Source organism: Rhyacophila brunnea, unplaced genomic scaffold, assembly GCF_057557595.1.
Source record: "Rhyacophila brunnea isolate RB1 unplaced genomic scaffold, BYU_Rbru_1.0 scaffold_9, whole genome shotgun sequence".
Taxonomy (NCBI): domain Eukaryota; kingdom Metazoa; phylum Arthropoda; class Insecta; order Trichoptera; family Rhyacophilidae; genus Rhyacophila; species Rhyacophila brunnea.
The window spans coordinates 35,804,300-35,825,821 of NW_028233361.1; the positions used below are offsets into that span (position 1 = coordinate 35,804,300).

At 34.3% G+C, this 21,522-nt stretch overlaps 2 protein-coding genes across 7 annotated transcripts in view; one reads left to right on the plus strand and one right to left on the minus strand.

Moving 5' to 3' along the window:
* Positions 1–65: 65 nt before the first annotated feature.
* l(3)72Dn (UTP4 small subunit processome component l(3)72Dn) lies at positions 66–14,265 on the minus strand. Of its 3 annotated transcripts, none has more exons than XM_085959571.1 (11): positions 14,043–14,265; positions 13,573–13,952; positions 10,963–11,347; positions 9,546–9,701; positions 8,703–9,033; positions 6,398–6,584; positions 4,677–4,909; positions 3,696–3,884; positions 1,413–1,505; positions 527–659; positions 66–217 (listed from the first exon to the last, which is right to left on the minus strand). In XM_085959571.1, exons 1-10 carry the CDS (start codon positions 14,141–14,143, stop codon positions 540–542), a joined length of 2,175 nt encoding a protein of 724 aa, XP_085815697.1. In that variant the 5' UTR covers positions 14,144–14,265; the 3' UTR covers positions 66–217; positions 527–539. The 3 variants fall into 3 exon arrangements, 2 of the variants coding, with proteins under 2 accessions (XP_085815697.1, XP_085815698.1); XM_085959572.1 differs by having other exon boundaries at positions 10,963–11,536; positions 13,553–13,952; XR_015072084.1 differs by having other exon boundaries at positions 149–280; positions 397–659.
* A 436-nt stretch (positions 14,266–14,701) lies between these two features.
* Tmep (Transmembrane endosomal protein) overlaps positions 14,702–21,522 on the plus strand; it is a 37,206-nt gene continuing 30,385 nt past the window's right edge. For 2 of the 4 annotated variants that reach the window (XM_085959580.1, XM_085959583.1), the window contains exon 1: positions 14,702–14,945. The gene's annotated coding sequence lies outside the window, so the exon portion shown is untranslated. Of the gene's footprint in view, positions 14,946–15,218; positions 15,289–21,522 lie in introns of those variants that run through there. The other 2 variants (XM_085959581.1, XM_085959584.1) reach the window with 1 other exon arrangement.

Below are 21,522 nucleotides of genomic sequence, written 5' to 3' on the forward strand. Positions count from 1 at the left end.
TTCTGTCTGTGTGATTAATTAATGTACTAACAAAGATTATCATCAAACTGGGAAACTTCTCAATAAATTTAAAAGGAAAACTTATTTGTATTGTATGATGGAATTGCATGGGAAATGCATTATTTGTAATAAAAATTTTTTTTAATGTAAAACATTCTTTAATTAAAAATATACACAATCACATCTTGATTTTTACTATTGTAGATTTCGAGAGCACCTGAAAAAGAAACATATTAATTTAAATATACTTATTTCATTAACATTGGTATAGTGTATTTATCTCAAGAAAGCTCACCCCCAGTCTGCTGAACAAGATGTGCAGTAGACAAATTCATAATAGAAACTGGTCTGCACATGCAGTATGCTTTCGTGAGATAAATACATACATATTTAAACATTGAATAAATCGTTAATCTTTAATTCGATTCTGAATATACATAAAATTTAAGAGCATCTGCGAAATTCAAGTGTTAGTTTTTCAATTTGCATTTGTAAAAAAAGTCAGTGTAGAGAAAAACATACGTACATATTCGAAGCGATCACTTGGCTCCGAAGCGTTTCTTGATCAACATGGGTGGCAATTTTTCAATTAAAGAATCCGGCTCCACCACCACAACGAATGCCTCATCATCAGACAACCACCCGGCTGCAACCAGGTGCTGAGAAAATAATCAAAACACATTCTAATTTAAACAAAAATTAACATACATAATTCGAATGAATAATAACACAAATCAATAGCACCTGACCAAGGCATAGTTCACACCCCCACGGTGAAACTGTGTGAACTAAAGTACCCCAATAATGCTGTCCTATTCGACAACTCACAAGTTTTCATTTACACCATGTAAAAGTCGGATAAAATATGTAGCTAAATATAGATCACTTCAAAATTATAGACAATGAAAGTACGTAAGAGAAAGTCAGTTGGACAGCAGAGGGATGGGTAGTATCCATACAGTCTCAAGCAATGGAGTCTTAAAAATTTCTTTTGAACACACCACCATGAAGGTGTATTTCAACTGACGCGGGGCCCAGACAATATAATATCTTTAAACTAATTATAAAGAACTTTTAATACTGTAACATCAGAAAAGATCTGGGAAGTACACAAGACGAAGCCCAAAATTTGTAGTGCCTTATTACAAATGGTAACTTCAACCCACGTCCATCACAATCTGAAGATTTTCTTCCTTTTTTTGTCATCTCCTATTGTAGGTCTGCAGACATTAGGACAATCTTCTCTTCCGTCGTCTGTTACCGGAACAACTCGGCAAACTGTACCAGTAAAGGATTTTTCTATTAGTTATTTTTCTGAGATTGTTTCATATTGTGTATGTGCAATGAACAATGCTACATTCTTAAATTCTATTCTATTGCTTGAAATTCTAGAATAAAAAGCATTTTAATACCTTGTATTTTTTTACAGTGAAGCATAGTTTTGCAGATTCCTTTATGTGATTAGATTTTCTCGATTTTTTAGGATCCGATTCTTGAGAGGGTTCCTAGAAATACATAATAACAAACATTGTAATAAAATCAATTTAAAAAAAAAACTAATCCGTCTCCGTTTGAATGGTTTATTATAGGTTAGGTATATGTTCATAAAAGGGGAGCATAACCTGACACTAAAGTGGGGGTTGTATATAGATATAATCTCATTAAATAAACTTTGGGTTAAAACCCATTGGAGACAATAGGCGCCAATTTGACACCGTTAACGTTAACTTAACGCAATGTCATCCTAATATGTGCCACAAATGAGTTTTTTTTGACGAAAGCCATTACGTATGTCACCTTTTGTGCTTGGTTAAGTAGTTTCCTAACATAAAGAGACGAGATCTTCTTTCTTATCTACTCTAGTAATTATTTAAAAGTATTATCAGCAACAATATTACCGTAATTACCTTTAAAATAGGTAATTTTCTTATTGTTTAACAAAATTGATGAGATTCAATGCCCTCGGGCATTTGGAGACATCAGTAAATGATTCAAACAATAACTAGATAGAATCAAAATTAGCAAGCTCAAATCAAATACTTGAAAATATTTAATAATTAGCAAGAAATTCATGTACAATTTAGTAGGAGTATGCATTACAGTAAAACCTCGTTAGAAAGAACACTGATAATTCGAAATTCGCTGTAATTCGAAATTTTCGCAAAAAAAAGTCCCTTGAACATTATTTTCATATAAAACTATGCCTTTAATTCGAATTAAAGGAGTTAAAGGAGTAATTAAAGGAGGAATTCAGAGTCCTGGCATATAAAAATATTCAATAAACCGTAATAAAGTACACTATTTCATGAGCCAGTCATTGAAAATTGTGACAGACTTTTCTTAAAATGTCAAAAATTTCTTATTTTATGAAGGTAATAAAAATAATCCTGACATTTTATGACCCATTGACACACAGAGCGGTATGCCATCAGAGGCACAACTACACTTCACTCAAAGGAAAAACAATAACTCACATGTTTCATGGCTGTAGGTATTTAATTGTTTATTGGATTTTCACATAGTTTTACTAGAGAACCAATGCCAAACAATTATGTTGAAAAATTGGAAAAATAAAAAATATTTCGTATTTTTCTATAATTTTTGGTAACTTCAATTTATGGATTGATGACACATGGTATTTGCTCAGATTTTAATTTGAAAGAATTGTATCGGAAATTTTGTAGGCACATCTATGATCGGAAACAAAATTAATGAAAATCAAAAAAAAAATATTTCATAATTCGTAATTCGAATTTTTTTTTGATTTTCGGTCCCATGGAATTTGTATTAACGAGGTTTTACTGTATGTGGTTTTCATTCACGATAATATTATTTTTAAATAACTACTCTTTATCAATAAATTTCGAGCTGCTCTATAATTTTTATTCAACAGAACTAGAGCTTGTGATTTCTTTACATTTTTCATTTCTCAAAATCAAGAACATTCGTTTTCTTGAGAATTCGTTGAGATTCTTAAGAAATTCAACAAATTTCGTTCACAATGAAAACCTTTAGCTCCTTCAACCAAAAAAAAAATATCGGGATATTTCACAAATTTCGTTGAGAATCAGAAGTCGAGGGTTTGTTTAACCGAGAAATCAAATTTTCTTAGAGCTCGTCTCGTTGCGAGTGCATGTAGACAGCTCAATGAGGTCACCTATTGTACCTTGACCACACGCAAGAAGTGACACGCGGCGATTACATGTGGACGGCTCAATGAGGTCACATGTACCTGAAATGTGTACAAGCCAAATCGCGCCATCTGGACAAGGCCTTAGGCAGCTTAGCCTAGTGACAATTTCTCGATTTCTTGAGAATCTCATTGATGATTCCTAGAGAAATGAGAAGCGATGTGTCTTCGTTGGCAAGTACGTAACATCAGGTGCTATATCAAATACTTATGCCCAATCATTGCTAACTTCACTCACTCAATAATAAAATATTCTCATTTCATAGAAAAAATATATGGGTAGATAACCAAAACTGCTTAAAACCAGTATTTATAAGGAAACTTCAATCTCATCTCATTCACACAAAACATACCCATTAAATTGCAATTTCTACGATAGCCTACATGCTGAGAAAAATGGTGTTGCTTTGCCAACGTCTGGAATAACACCCTGCAGTCATTGAAGACCCAAAATAAAAAGACTAATAAAAAGGGCACTAAAGTATTTGTTTAATAAAGATCTCACCGCAGCTCTGTTGATGATATAGACAGCGCAATCGTCATGTAGCATGATCAAGTTGGGATTGGAAGGATGCACATCAATTCTGGTAATTGGAAACAGACGGCCGAACCATTTTGGTCCGAGCTCTAATTCTCCTCGTAGCCTTTTACTAAACTTGGTAAAACGCATCTCCGTTAGGCAGTATTCAATGATCTGTAATAATAAAAAAAATAATACAAATCTCACAATAACACGACATTAAATAAGTATAAAAATAGTTGAAATCTATTAAATTTGCCAGATGAAGGGTTCGAAAATGCAACCTATGGATTCAGACACATATAATACTACAATATGGGTGTAGATCAAACCTCGCAGTCTGAAGTGCATAGTGGAAGGCGGCCCTCAAAGTGTGATCCAGTGCGAAAGGTGCTGGCTTTTCATCTGGGGCTCCGGGTCCGTTTCCCGGTGAGTCACAATATATTTATGAGGTTTTCTCAAAGTCTGGGTGTTTGTGATTGTTTCACTTCTTTACTAACTACACTACTATCATTGGACCTCATATCTTATTGTATATATTTTATCTTATAAAAGAAGAAGGTAAAATATAATAATAAATTTCAGTCAACATGTTTTTGTCTTTTGATAAATCTACGGGGTATGCAGGACGATTCAATGCCACCGACTTGAGGGCAGGAGAACTGAATGACGGGACAACTGGACGACAGATATCTGGGTGCTGCACAAACAAATAAAATGCACAAAGAAATACATGTAACATTATGACACTATCGACAAGAGTCTTTGCAACAACCATAAGGCTCATTTTATTATAGGCAGATACTAAGATTAGACCTGCAGGTTCAAATCGTAATGTACACGCGGCATCCAGATGTTCATTGTCCAGTTCGCAGTGCTGAAATCTCATACTCAATATAATAAGCGATAGTCACATGACTGTAAATAGGGATCAGATTACTGCTTTATAACAAATACATTCCATACCTTTTGATCAGAATAAGTCACCAGTAGATAATCGGAATGAGAGTCTACGCAAATGGCAGTTGGCGGATTGGTGTAGCTCGGAAGCTGTGCCAGGAGTTGTGCATTGCTATCTTCCCCATTATTCACCTTCCAGACAGCTATATTGCTATTTGCATCAGCAGCGACAATAAAATAGAAAGTCTTCTTTGACGACCGTGACACATTCAAGTGCAATAGTGTGGCATCTTTCAATGCTGGAAATAACAAAACCAAAGATGTTGAAGTAAAACTTTCTACGGAGACAGAGGATTTTATATAAGAAAGTCAAGCTGATAGATGAGGTGTGTGGTAACCAATGAGTCCTGTTAGAACAAGCTGTGTCAGTAGAAAGCCGTGATATAGGAATCTTGTCAAATTAATATTATTTAATTATTTTTATATACATTTTTCACAACCCATCAGCGTATCGGTTAATGCTTACTCAGTGACAAACGCCGATGGCGAAAAATAAGATTGTCTATCACATCCATTTCACACGAATCTAGTTAGAAGTTACAAATAATAGTTTTACATCAAATAATATAAATTATGATTATTATGCATTTCTCAAGCTGTCAGCCTATGCTCCATTTGGTTGAATGAATTCGTGGGATATTCAGTGTCAGCAGAATTCAATCGTGACGGGCTCAATAAAGAGTCTATCACGATTGAATGAATGATCAGTCACTCCGTATCGTTGCGTCTAAGGCCGAATATCTCACTCCGTTTTTCATTTGTATTGTATAACTGTCACTCTGTATCACGTGCCTCGGGCTAAAATATCTTTCATCATTGTATCGTATTACTGTACATGTGTCAATGCGCTAAATAAACACGCAACCGCTCTCAATAACCAGTTCTTCACTCATCTCCTCATCACACCATCATCCGCTTACTGCCAAAGGTGAAATGAGAGAATTAGCTGCAAGGGAGGTTCAGATTGGCACTGCTGCTAATATTACACTACAGATAACCTCCCGTTGATCGCAGGGGATACGTTTTTGACACGGACGGTCAACGGGGATTTGAAAATCAAAATAACTCAAAATATAAATAAACTAAAAAAATAACAATAATTTTGTTCCATGTTACAAAATAGAAACTACATAGTTTAAAATTTGTTGATAACTATCAAATAATCTGATCGTACGCGTGTAATTCCACTTATTATGATGATTCCTAGCATGTGGCACATGTCAAAATAAGTGCGGGACAAAAAACGATATTATTAATAAACGATCCGGATATAAAGAATTCGCAATCGCCTGGATAGCGATTAATGAGGGTTAACTGTTAATAGGGTATTAAGAAAGGAAAAAAAAGGCCTTAAAAATTTGGGGTACCTATGTTAAGGGTGTATGTGTGAATAATCACTGTATAATAATAGAAGATATTTGTGACATTATGATGCCATTTCTTCTCTTATAATAAGAATAAACATTTAATGATCAATATAACATTCTTATACCATAAAATAGAAGTCAATTGTCAATTGAATAAGATTTAGAAGAGTAAGAAATTAATATACTTTAGAAAAGAAGTAGAGAACTTGTCCTGCGGCTGTGAAGTGCGACCTTTTGAACTAATTTTAAAAAAGTTAGTACATAGTAAGTCTTTTCTGACGTTTCTTGAATGCAGTTTTCTTTTGTTACAGCTAACTTAATGGAAATATTCTCCACCCTTTGTTAAGAATGATGTCTTACCCTTTTCAGTAGCTATCGTCTCACCGACAGTGATGGCCCCATCAGAATGAATGTGGATAATTCTAATAATGCAATCCGCTGAAGAGACAATCAGACTCTTGGAGTCGGGAGAAAAGGCCATCCGGTAGCAAGGTGCACACTCCTCAGGTAGTGGAACTATTCTGCTTAACATAGGTGATTCATCATCCTAAGATAACAATTGCATTGTTGAAATAACATTGTAAACACATATTGATAAAATTCAAGGTGTTATGGGGTATAGAGTGTTATGGATATCTAGAGGCTTGTAACCAGTGTGGAGTCAAATAAACATAATCCAGCTTTGATTGTGCCTCCGAATCCAACCGTGACTCCAAATCTGACTGCGACTAAGATTCCGATTATAATACTTTAAACTAAAATAGGTGAATGTTTCCAATATAGATTTTTTATTATTAAAAAGAGTGCTTTCAAAGAACACGTCATACATTACCGCTTATTAAAAAATATATATTCAATAAAATGCATAAAAGGAATAGGATCTAAAAATCCTAAAAAACAGGCATGCTTGATATATTAATGCAAGGTGTTATTATCTCCGTGCAGCCCAGGAAAATAAATCTCAAAGAACAAGAGTGAAGCTTGCTATAAATGAATCTGCAGGGTTATTGTAACATATCAACTTAACTCCAAAATCAATAAAAAAGGTGATATGCCATTTTAAAGTAGTTAATCAAATCAAATTTATTTATTTTACATATAATGAACATAACAAATTATAAATTCAAAGCGTTCAAGACATGACATAAAATAAGTGATAATAATTTTTAAAAATTAAAATACAGAGAATAAGTAATAAAATAAGAAAATAAATAAAATAAGTAACAAAATAAAAGTAGATGGAAGCACACAGAGTGAACTTTGATAGACGCTATCTTAAAAACTTATAAAACAACGTCCACCTAAATTCACCTCACGTAAGTGGAATATATCAATATCCGAAGTGATTTCATTAAATATGGTTACTGCCCTCGCGTTACTGCGTTCGCGTACACGACATCTATTTATAGATGTTGTATTTTGTGAGATGTAATGTGACAGGACGTCCATAGACGTCCTGTACTGTGGAACGGAATACGACACAACGTTTATAGAAGTCATATTTTGGATTAAAACAATATTATGTTCCCTGCTACTTGTGTTACGGTGCGAACATATTTCCATTAGATAGTTTAAAAACAAAATTTTTAATGTGTCATCACAAACATGTATTAGCTAACATGTCGCACCGTGAGTGTAAAACCAAGGCATCTGCAATTTTTTTCAATTTCGTGATTAAATGCAAAACAAATGCAAAAGTCGTGAACTTGATAATGTAAAAGTGAAGTAACTGAAAGAACATGCAATATAATGTAGATATAAACCAAATATTATGGTTTTTTTTAGAAACTCTATTTCTCCTAACAAAACGAAAACTTCAAACCCTAATATATCCAAAATATGTCTTTTGCAGATGCCTTGGTTTTACACTCACGGTGCGATGTGTCCATTATTTCGGGAAGTTAACTGTTAGGCGTGATGTTTTTTAACACGGCTGGTCATGACCGCGTTAACAGCAAGCTGTCAAATGTCGTTGAATAGTACTGCAAAATATTTTTAACACGTCATACTTGATTTCAAATGTATCCGATTAAAATCTCTTCTTGAATAAAAAAAGGCCAATTGGAAATTCTAATCTTGGAATCAAGTAAAACGCATTGCTGTGTGTTAACAATAATTGTTGAAAACCGCACTGTTTATGGAATTGGTCGTGATATCCGGGCCATTTTTAAGCAAAGAAATAATGGAAACTTGCTATTATGTTAACTATTTAGAATAACCCTGCTGCAATACAAAATGCAGCTAATTTAATCATTAGCCTTAGTAACTGCAACGGATTCATCTTTATAATATAATGGCTCCATCTCCATAGAAGAAGGCGTTTTTCAATATCTTTGGTGTATGTATACTTATTTACAAAAATCTCATCTAAATTAAAATGGTAGATAATAAAAATCATGTTCGAAACTTGTACATCTGCAGTTCGCCGTATCACACTTCACTGTGAAGTGAACAGCTTCAACAGCAAAAAATTTTGAAAATAGCTGATGTACTAGATTATTTGTTAGGTTAGGTTTTCATTCTTGAATTTTGCCAAAATCAGCTATGAAAATTGAATTAATGTTCATATTGAATCTAATAAAATTGGAGACCGTATAGTATACGGTCATCTCTTTCCGATAAGAAAGCTCAAATGCTACATGTAACCAATAAAAATAAAACTTACCATAGAGAACTTGAATATTCTGAAATGAGTCTCAGTGGAATATGCTATGAGCTTGGCGTTGGGAGCTACAGCATAACATACTAGAGGCGCACTGGACGGTGTTGCCAACCTAAGCAAAAGTTGTGATCCTTCTGCCAACCTCAATCTTCTTTCTGATCGAGTATCAGTGCTATCATTGCTGTAGGTTTCTTTCTCTCCGTTCATAAAGCCCGACGGTATAACAAGACTTCCGTTTTCTACGGCGGGTTCTTCATCGGTAGTGTACCGAGTTTTTCCCTGGTTATCGGACAGAGCGGAACCTAACCCCCAAAGTTCAATACTGCTTGCGTACCTAAATTTCAATGAAGATTTTTTTATAGGTGGGTCCCATGTTATTAAATCATGTTCCATCGCCATAGGGTCAGTAGTACATACATAACAGTAGCGAAGGGTGAAGGTAGTAAATATTTTTAAACATAACCAAAAGGTCAGCTGTTTGTTGTCTTGATTTTAATGTGGATAAATTAGTTATCTCTAACAAATTACTATATATAGACAATACAGCAGGAATACCAAATATAAAGTTAATAAAACAGGGAAATTATCATTGGCATATTCTTACAATGGTTTATATTATTTATGTATGTAGTACATAGCTAATTTCAAATGCATTATAACACAAGCATTCAAAGTAACATGATATTATAATATGTTTCTGTTCAAAGTGTTACACTATTATGCTTTTAAAGAGTATTTGCCATTTAGATAAGAGGTGTAAATTGTTTTTGTAAATACATATTTGCCTTTAGAGATTATTTTATATTGAATTATATTAGGATAGTGTTTCAATTATAAAATATTTACCTTAAACAAGCCAGCCTTGCTTCATGGCAGATAATTACCGAAGGCTGTTGTAATAACGGTGGATATTTCACGAGTAGTTTCGGAGGGAAACTAGACATGGCCAAGTAACCGTCGACACCGGCGGAGAATAACTTCTCATTGTGTAAAACGAGCCCCCTGAAAAAACATCATAGTTCAGTACGGACACATTTAAAATTGGTGACGATTTATGTTTCATGTTGAACACTAGTGATAGTAAACAGTTTACAATTGACAGATATACTGAATGAAGAAATCGACCGATTCGATTTGAATTTTTTCAAATCAAGACAATCGTTGGATGTAGGTGCAGCCCTCTCTCTACCCAGCTGTTTTATTTCTATGAATATTACAGTCAGTCAGTGTAGACCAGTGGTTCTCATGTGCAGCCCTTCACATGCAGAGCCTTCAGAGGATTTTGCTGCAATTACCAACGCTTTACAGAATAATATTTCAAAAATTTATTTATAAAATTATGAAATTGGTTGAATACACATGACTTCTTTCCACGCTCAGACGATCCATAATTGAATTGATAGAAAAATTTTGGTCGAAGTTATACTTTGACGAAGAATCAAGTCAATTCAAAGAATTGGCAACAATAATTGCTTTATTAATATTGTCGATTTTTCCTACTATGTACTGTATACTGTGAAAGATCATTCAGTGTAATACACTTCATAAAAAACAAATGTCGAAGCTAGTTGACAGAAGCAGCCATGCGGCTTGCATTGGAAAAAAATGAGTATTGAGGAATTTCCATTTGCATTATTTTTAAACAAATAGATATGTACTAAAATGTTCTAATGTCTTTTATTAAAAGGACTTGTCTATCAATAAATTGATCCATTTATTTTTAGTAAATAAAATTTAGCTTTATTTTTTTCAATCACAACAAAAGTGAAATTTGGTGCGGTCACCAGACGTTTCCATAGAACTGTCAATGTCAATTGTGCGGCCAGTTAAATATCACATGAGAACCACTGGTATAGACACATACATCAGTGTCACACGTGATGCAAGTGCATTATTTTTGAGAAGTTTTATCTTGTAACTTCGAAAATATCGAGATGAAACTCTATTAAACCCGTACCAACAATGACATGTAGTGTATGAGCTAGCAATCTTTATCCAATGCATTAATGCAATGTTTTTCAATTTTTTCGAATAAACAGCACTCTTTGAAACCAATTAGTATTTCGCAACACATTATAATAATTGATAAATTAAAAAGTTTTGCTTGAAATACTAACATATTTACGTATACTTTCATAACTGTTTTCTTCAGCTTTCATAGAAAAGGACACCAAAGCGAGTAAAATTCTTTGCACATGAAAGATGCTGTATATCAAAAACCACCGACATAACCAATCAAATAATTAATAAAAAAAATTCTCACCTTACATCGTGCTGATGTATGTTTCTTTGAATATTTTTAACCCACTTTTCGATATGCTTATCTTCACCCCTGTGCTTCATCCTGACCTTTGTGAAGTTAATAATGAGCGGATCCACTCCGGCGCAATAGAGGGACCTCTCATCATTGGATAGGCAGATGGCCAGTAAGTCAGAGCGGTGCGTGACCACACTCTCGATCTGTTCACCGACCCTCGCGTCCCAGAAGGTCAAGCGACCTCGGGAGTCTCCCGATATGATTGTCAGGTCGGACGTGACGGCCAGGCACCACACGATGGTCTCTCTGTTACGCTCAGCACGGCCAGTGCCCATTCTGTGTAATGCTTGGCCACTTCTTACGTTCCATATTCTGAGTGTTTCGATTGAGCCTGAAAGAATTATATTTACTATTATACTTTATATAGTCCCACCATTGATGTATTAAATGGAAAAAACAGCTTGAATAATTAAAGTGTACCATGTCTTCAGTGACTTTAGTCTGATTGACACCACTCATATTCTCATTTTATTATTTCGTTTATAGATGGAAGTGATTGAAAAATGAGTCAATTTGCAAACTGTATTAATATAGCAGCAATGCGGGGCAGGCTATGTACGCAACCCGCGAGGGCAAGAGAAGACCTGGACGGCCGAAATTGAGATGGCTGGACTGCGCGACAGGAGATTTAAGACTGCTCGGTCAAATCAACTGGAAATTGTCGGCGGTAGATCGTCCAGGATAAAGGAAGTTTTTGAAGGAGGCCAAGACTCACCAAGGGTTGTAGTGCCATAAATAATGATGACAAATATGTATATATCGTTATTGTTACATACTGCTAAGGTATCTACAACTATGTCACCAGATGTTTAGGCTCTAATGTATGAAAGCCTACCCATCAGATTCTGGCTGTTGCACTACGAAAACTATCAACCTCCACTTTTGACCATAGATAATCACGGCAATAGTGTTGAAAATAATCTTGTAAAAGTTTCTATTCACACGATTAGGGGACAATTAAGCCCCATGAAAACAAATGGCCCGGTAAAACAGCCTCGATAAAACTGTTCACACCACTATTTAATACAATATTTCATTTGTATACATTATTTATTGACTAAATATGCAATTTCAAATCTCTTCATAATAATGTAAACATTAGAGGTGAGTAGGAAATACTGTCATCAGTTTGTGTACTCAAGTTTCAGATGAAACTACCCATACTCAGTATGTGTGGCCCAATAAACTTATTCCAAAAAACTTGTGATGATGTCATCGCGAATTGCTGTTCTGTGCACTTGCTAGTTGGTAGACTTTCAACACTATTGACATTAAATGCGCACAAACGAAATAGCACTTGAATATAGGTATATTTTAATTTACCAGTCTATTGCGTTCAAATGTTTGAATAATAGGTCATAAATTTTGTGTCGCAGCACAGTTGTGAGATGACGCACAGGCTTAGGCTTGTTATACGATCGCTCAAAACATGTTTAAAATTTAAAAAAATCAGTGCTATTCATTTTTGTTAACAAGAATATTGTAACCTAACAGAAAAACAACTCATAAATTTAAAATGTGTTTAAAATTTTATAATAAATGGGACTTTTCGACAAGCAGAGCTCAGCGTATTTTTAGCAATTCTATTGAAGCCGATACACAGTCTGAGTTTCCTGAGCCGATACGTATTTCAAATATTAATATGGAGTTGGTTTTAGTTTCAGTTGAGTATGAAACTTTTGTCGCATACGCACGCCAAACGCTCTATATAGTATTCCAAATACTAGTAAGTATTTTGGAATAAGTTTCTTTACTAAGTATTTTTTTATACTGGTAGTAAGTATACTTAGTCTTCAAAATCGACCAGTTTCCCATCTCTAGTAAACATAGTTAGAAATATCTGAAATAATAACACAATACAATAATTTTAATGGTAGTGTGGGCTGCTTTGTCAGGACTATTTTATTTTGTTAAGGCTAGTTTGTATTGGAATCAAATGATTAGATATTTTTATAATAGTTGTCTGTGGTCAAAAGTGGAGGTTGATAGTTTTTATTGTGTAACGGCCAGCAGCCCGATTTCCTAACTATCGTCTCGTGTGGCACCAGACGACATGACGTAATTGTGACGTCAGCCAATACACGCTCGAGCGGGCGGCATGTATTGGCTGACGTCACAATTACGTCATGTCGTCTGGTGCCACTCGAGACGATAGTTAGGAAATCGGGCTGCAGAAATCTGACAGGTAGGCTTTCGTAGATTAGTGCCGATGTTTATTGTAAAATACATATGGATACATAATTTAGAGAACCTCAGAAATATACCAATTAGAAAACATAGCGTCAGACAGGACTCAAACCTGCATCCATTAAATTCCAGCGAATGTGCTTTACCAAATTTCGACATAACTAATCGGCCTACATTATTATGGTGTGTATAGATATACCTTCATAAATCATCCAGTGTTCGAATTTAGAACTAAGCTCACCACAGTATAAAAAATATCGAATGGTATGTCAAATACTAGCATGTGGCGCCCTCACTCAGCGGACAACTTATGCTGGTGGATCTGTAGTAATTAAGTATTTGAAAAAACAAATAAAACAAATAGCATACCAGTAACAAGAATTTCTCCACTCGGATCAAATTTGCAACATAATATCCTCCCCTGCTGCTTATCAAAAATTCTTTCATAGTCAATGCTGTCATTTTCCACCGAATAAATATTCACATAGCCCTGTTCAGTCCCAACGGCAATTTTAGACATAGCATTTGTGACATCTATACACCAAGCGGCTTGCCCGGTGACCAAGACTGACCGCTTCGGTGATAGGGTCTTTAGATTCCATTCCACCACGGCTCCGCTGAGTCCCGTCGAGAGTAAGCGGTCACCGACCCAGCACATAGCCTCCACTGAGCCTGACGGCGTGCCAGGTATCACGCGGCTTATGAACGGCAAATCTTTCACGTCCCATAACTCTATTGAAGCATCATTTCTGTAATTTCGTAAATTTATGACAAGTTAATAATTCATTTAAGATTTATTCTGTCACATGGAAATAATGTTTTGAGTTGTATTCGCATACCTTGACACTGCTAACGTCTTGCTGTCAGTGTTAAGAACCATGCAGTGTATGGCTCTCGGTTCAAAGTTGTAGAACCTTAAATTATGAATTTTGCAAGACATTTTCAGTTATTTTTGCTATATTGAGGTTATAACTAATTCACAACATGATAAACACGGAACACGCGAGAGCTGTCAAATTCATATAAATCGGAGCGAAGTTAGTAGTTGTAGCCATGATACTCATGATAGCCACCAAAACAATTTTTGAAATTTACAATTGCACCAACAGAATATCGTGGGAAAAAAATGAAGGAGGTACCTTTCAATTATTATTTTACCGTTAATTTATTTTTATTTTCAATAACATTATGACAAGCCTTATTTAAAACAATTTAATCTCATTTTGTTCATAAAAATTACTTACATTGCTACATTAGAAAACAAACAGTGTTGATAACTGTTATCAAAACTGTTTTTCAAGAACATTAGGTAGGTGACAAAATATTACCTAGGTTCCTATTATAAAATCATAAAAATATTTTTTTAAACTAAAGTTTGTACTAAGTTATAGTAAAATTCGGTAATAAAAGTAATCAGTAGAAATTAAATGTATTGAACGTATTAAAAAAAATGGATGAGGAATGAATTTTTGTAAATTGATTACTTTTCGCGTATGTCAACACATGTAATGGCTGAGTTGTTCGCGATTGTGCTCTTTGACATTCCATACGAAATAACAAATTGTGTTTGATCTAATTTAGAGTGGGTGATTGTGATACGCAAAACAAGGGGAACGATTAATGTTCCAATTGTGCGAGTGTGCAAAAATCATATTACTCGTGGACCTGATGTGGAAAGTTCGTTTTATTGATGACATCTGTTTCCAACAGTAGTTTTGATCGTACGTCGTCGATAGAAACAGGTAGGCCTCTCTGAGTTCATTGTCGCAGAACGTAATTTCGGACAACTCGATTCGTTTCGATATCCTTGAATGCTCCATCGTGCATCACGTACGAATGAATCGATATCCTTGCTGCGATAGTGCAATTTCGCATATTAAATGTACAAGGTTCCAAATAAAACAAATGGTCGCCTTTCATATGGCAGTATTTATTTTGGCGATAAACTAAAAACTGCAGGTTAGGAATTATCTGCGGTCGTCATCTATCATTATGACAATGTTTATTTCCGCTTCAGTCGTCTTTTTGTAATCGTGACACTTAAACCGCTGTTGTTTTTATTTCGTTAAATGTCATCTGTTTCGAGTATGCCTATATACTTATCTACCTATTCAATGTAAACCTGTCACGAAAACATACGATTGCTTTTACTTTCATTGTACAATTTATTAAATGAATTTTCGGTTTCTCAAACAATTTTGAGAGAATAACATATTCTTTCATGCGTACGTTTACAATGACAATTAAAAATCAAATTGCACAATTATGTATTTCAACAAATTCTTTTTCCCACAATTTTATTGTTTACGTCATTAAATATGGCACACAGTAAGTGTTTGTAATTACCGAAAATCATAGTATTGGTTCACAGGCTTTAATTATACCTATCTCATTTCTATTTGAAGTATGTAAATTAAAAAAAAAAAGTATTGTACCAGCTGTTCTATGGTTCTCCTGGAATCCTTCCTTCTTTTCAAGTAGAATCTTTATCAATTTGTTTAATTAACAAAATCCAAACATTGTAGTCAATAACAAGTGTATAATTCGCCATTTATTCTTCAGGTACATGTTAAAGTATACACTGAGACCATATTTTTCAGGAAGCTTATTTCGTTTGGTCAATCCAAAAACTATATATTAAAATAATGATCATATTTGATTGTTTTTTAAATGTAATAAATTGTAATTTCGTAATAAAAATATCAGTTTCATAAATAAATTGACTAAAGACCATAAAACTGTAAAGTTAAAAATAGGTTAAAATGGGCAAATTAGGTTTATACCCCACCCCGTGTACGCGTGCATGGATCAAAAAATAAATCCATAGCCATAAATCAAACATTCTAGGAACGTCGTTTCGATGTTGCATATAACGACTGCGCACATCTACCTAGCGACAGTCGCATGTAACCTCTCGAAACGTATATATCGTCGGTGTTTTGTAAAAAGGGTGAATTAACCAAAATGGTATTTTACAGGAGGAGGATTTTTAACTTTTGACATTTATTTAATTACCTGTGGAAGATTATAAATATCTAACAAGTTTATAATAAAGCTTTGAAAGAATACTGTCATTATAATAGGCATTATTATATAATATTTTAAAAGGCCTAATATGTCACATTCGCTTTTTATTCATAATACTAAATAAATATTCGCCCTGATTTTTAAGTACTTTCCTGTGGGATATACAAATTCGCCGTTTTTACACAACAAAGCTAGTGGGGTACATATTGTATTTTCATTAAAATCTCGATTTCGCCAAATTGGTTGATTCGCCCATTTTACAAAACACCGACGATATATTTGGATGCGGCGAGCCGGTATAGGAATGACCAATTCGTAGGTGTGCGTATGCGTTCTGGCGTCTTCGACTCACAGCCCGAGACGCATGCGATTTGTTGATACTAGATGTTTTTTCAAACTAAAAAGTCACATTCGACCAATCTGCAGAGCTCCATTTGGCAACATGTGTTTTGTGAATAAAGATGACATTATATCGACATATTCAACACGTTGCAGACAAGACGAGTTTTGATGGGCGATATCTGCACCTGCGCAGTAGAACGATATTGGTGAACCTGCCGGAAAAAATACAAACTACACCGCGCATAGCATTCGTAACGTTTACCAATTTTCACAACCCATGAAATAGCACCATACAATGACAACCAAGGCGTCTCGCTTACACTTGAAGAATGATAGCGCCTGTACACTTGCATGGATTTACTGGCAGCAATAGTGTGTATTTTAAACTATCGGGACAATAACTGCTTACACGTAAAAGTGCTGACTGTTCTTCAAGAGTAAGCAAGACGTGATGTTGTCATTTTATGGTACTATTTGACAGGTCATAAAAATCGTAGTTAATTTTTTTGCCGGAAGGTTCGCCACTATCATTTTACTGCACAAACGCAGATATCGATCAATCCCAGCCGTTAGTTATCAAAACTGAAAATTCAGAAGCTTCAGAACTTTTTTGATTCATGCATGCAATCTTGCAACTGCAGGATAATACATGTTTACATTGTTATTGCCGCGATAATACGTCCTGCCAGCAGTAAATCAATGCACGTATAAATGGGGTAAGAGATTGGCAAGATAGTCAGCACTTTTACGTGTAAACAGTTATTATTGCAATAGTTGAATTTACATACTATTTGTGTCATATAAATGCATGCACGTGTACAGGTACTATTATTATTAAATGTATAAAGCTGACTACAGACTTAACTGCAAAATTAAACAGTAATGAGTACTTGTTTTTTTTTTTTCACTACTTTACGTCATGAGTAGGTGTATTGGAAGTATTTTTCGATTTTATATACTGTATGCTTGTGCAACCACTCTTGAGCAGGTATAACTGAATAGGTGGCCATACACGTACAGTTTGAGTAGCAGGTTGAACATGGCACAGACAATAACTGTACGTTAGTGGGCACACCACAGATCATATCAAACTACCCCATTTAAATCTGTCGAACTGTCAACAAACACAGACAGTACAGTTATTGTCTGTGGCAGAGCAAGTGTCAAAAACTATGGAGGCTAGGTTCGCGGAGATAATACACAGGGGTAGTGTTTAAATTAGTTTTAAGTAGGGTATACTTGAACGATATTGACACACAAATAATTTTACTTTGAATTTATTATGATTATAATTGTTTTTATTAGAAACAAATTGACATATCATGATTTCACTAGTGGATTGTGTATTTTATCGATTCACCGAAACAATATTATACACATTCGTGTAAATATAAAATACGATCTATAATCTTTTCTTTTGAATAAATTATTCCCTTTAATGGACATAATATGAGTCAGTATTTATCTATTTGGTCATATTTTTAGAATACGGGGTACTGTTTGGTTAAAGCGGATACAGCGGAAAACGTATTTTGAAAATAGCCGATAAACTGGATTATTTGTTAGGTTAACCTAACCAAACCTAACCTAAACTAACCCAAACTAACAAATAATCCAGTTTATCGGCTATTTTCAAAATGCGTTTTCCGCTGTATCCGCTTTAACCGAACAGTACCGAATACGGTAATATTTATGTATTGATTTTATATACAATAAATTTAAACATGCCACAAAATTATATTTACATCAATCATCAGTATAATAATTAATTACTATGATATTATTAAAATATATACATAAATTTTATTTAGATTTACTGACATTGTCATTCACAATTAGGCATATTAAATTATGTTGTGAACGTCTTAAATTAATAATTTGTAATATTCACTACATACAATAAATAAAATTTGAATACTGAGTTATTAGTCTATATTTTCACAATAACTTAATATTCATAATGCTCTCTAAAATTTAAACATTTATATTATATTGTATAAAATAATATGTTTACATAAATAATTATAACTTTGTTTTACCCTCGTAAAAATAAATAAAATATAATATTTGCGATCTCCGCGTACATGTTATTACATTAAATTTGTATTTTATAACAAGCAACACCAGCCGCAGCTGTATCGCGCGGTATATTCTACTTAACGTCACGAACATCTAGTGTCACCCGAGAACTTTCGGCAAGTCGAAATTCCAACAGTTTTACAAAAACACGGGAGTGGGGGGTCGCCGGCAGTTTGAACCTGGTAGACATCTGGCAGGTCGAAAACTGTCCGTCTATGGGCGCAGTAGATATATCTACCAAAGATAACTATATGGCAGCCATTACGTATTAACTGGCATGTTCAACCTATTACTCAAACTGTACGTCTATGGCCACCTAATGTATACAACAGAGATTCATTGACATGACTTAAGCGTAAACCGATAGTTATCGGTTTACACAGTTGTGTAGAGGCTATATCGACTACTTAATCTGCAAACCAGCTAACTGTGCTTTTGACCAAAAATGGCATTTTGTTATGAAGCATGTTTTCTATGCTCACACAAAATTTCAAATTCCTAAACCTATAAATAAATGCGTTATCATTCTTCACACATTACAGCCAACTGCAGGTGCCAAATTTCCAATATCATAAATGGAATGACTCTGCTATAAATATTATTTATATATAAAAGGGAAGCTAAAATAGTGTATTAATTCATAGTGCAGCTTATGTATTTGTAAAAAAAAAAAATATGGCTATATGGCTATCATGCAAATTTGTCCAAAAAAATGCAAAGGTATACTCACCGCTGAAGTATACAGTTATGTCTACAACCAACTTAACATATGGAATTGGAAAATTTTTAATTGAATACTTAGAAATGATTTAAAGTAAACAATTTTTCATGTGTTATCTTTTTATTTACACATAAATGATATTGAGAATTTATATTAGGTATCCACATTGTACATTTAAGGGGTCGTTAATAAATGACAGCACACAATTTTTGGTAATTTCTTGTCCCCCCCCCCTCTCTTCATTGTCACACTTTGTCACAAAATCTTTTACCGCCATGTCAAAATCATATCATAATTTTAAACAATCTCGATAAAAGGCGATAAAGTTGCTCTATTCTTTTATCAACAATTTCGTACATGTTACTCAATGTTTTTGTACAATTTAAAATGAATGTATGCAAGGTGGCATTCAATACAGGTGGTTGATACTCATCGTCTCAAAAGGTAAATAAAAAGCATTTGATAAGGCCAATTTTTATAATACCTATATGAGATTTTGGTCAAATGTTCTATATACTACCAAAATTTTAATATAATTGTTAATTAAGTAGGTATTTACTTATAGAAGCCTCTCATTTCACATGTCTCATTTTAATGAGACCATAATACGAGGGTGGGTCAATAATTCCTTAGAAAAAAGCATTAAAACAGTTTTTATTTTTGTATTTTTTTTTTATTTCTCAACATAATCTCCTTGGAGCTCAATACACTTGGTTAGACGTTTCTCAATTTTTTTTAAACCGTCAGAAAAATAAGTTTTCGGAAGGTCCTCAAAATAAGCATTTTTCCGATCGATGACTTTTTCATTTGAAAAAAAACGTTGTCCACTTAGCCATTTTTTTAAGTTTGGGAAGAGGAAAAAGTCACTGGGGGCTAAATCTGGCGAATACGGTGGGTGGTCGACCAATTCGAACTTCAATTCTTCAATTTTAGCCATTGATCGTAAACATGTGTGAACACGGGCATTGTCCTGATGAAAGAGGATTTTTTTCCTGTTTAAATGAGGCCGTTTTTCTTCAATTTTGTTTTTTAGCTGGTCCAATAAAGATGCATAATAATCCCCTGTTATTTTTTTTCCTTTTTCCAAATAGTCAACGAAAATAATTTCACGTGCATCCCAAAATACAGTAGCCATAACCTTACCAGCTGATTTTACGGTTTTCGCCTTCTTTGGACATGGTTTGCCTTCGCAATCCACTGCTTTGACTGTTCTTTCGTCTCGGGAGTATAGTGGTGTATCCATGTTTCATCTACAGTCACAAAGCGACGAAAAAATTCATCCGGATTGCGTTGCATGAGCGACAACAGGCTTTAGAGGCCACCACCCTATTGCGTTTATTGTCGACTGTGAGCAAACGCGGCACTCATCTTGCAGAAATATTTTTCATGCCCAATTTGTCATGTAAAATAGAAATGACGCTACCTTTTGAGATCCCTGTAACCTCAATTATCTCACTCAACTTTAATCTTCGGTCACTTAACACCATATCGTGGATTTTATTGATCATTTCTGGTGTAGTCACCTCTACAGGACGTCCTGAGCGTGGTTCATCCTTTGTTGATGTACGACCACGTTTAAATTCATTTAACCAGTTATAAATAGTTGCAAGTGAAGGAGCAGATATGCCGTGAACTAAATCCAACTCATTTTTTATTTCCTTTGCTGTTAACCCTTTTATATTAAAATGTTTAATAACAGCTCTAAATTCAATTTTCTCCATTTTTGTAAACAAGCAAATTTTTTTTTTAAATGTACGAAAATAAAAAACAACAACCCGACCAATCTGATTGAAACTTCGCAGCATACTGAATCGGTAGTGCCGCTGCATGAAAACAAACCGCTTACAGTACTAGTCGCGCCACCTGTCGGCTTTTCTAAGGACTTATTGACCCACCCTCGTACCTCCAATTTACGTAGTAATCATATTGGATCTATTAAAAATATTTGAATATGATATTAGATATTATATCAAGCGTGTATTCACAGCTTACAAAAATAATGTTTTTGTGTTTATAGAGCAGTTTTTTTGACTTTCCTGTAAAATTTCGATTTTGTTGTATTTGAGGTTTTAACATCTCAATGAGAGGATATACAAAATTTCCTTATATCCATCCAGTCATATTTTTATGTCTACCAATGAATGATGAAA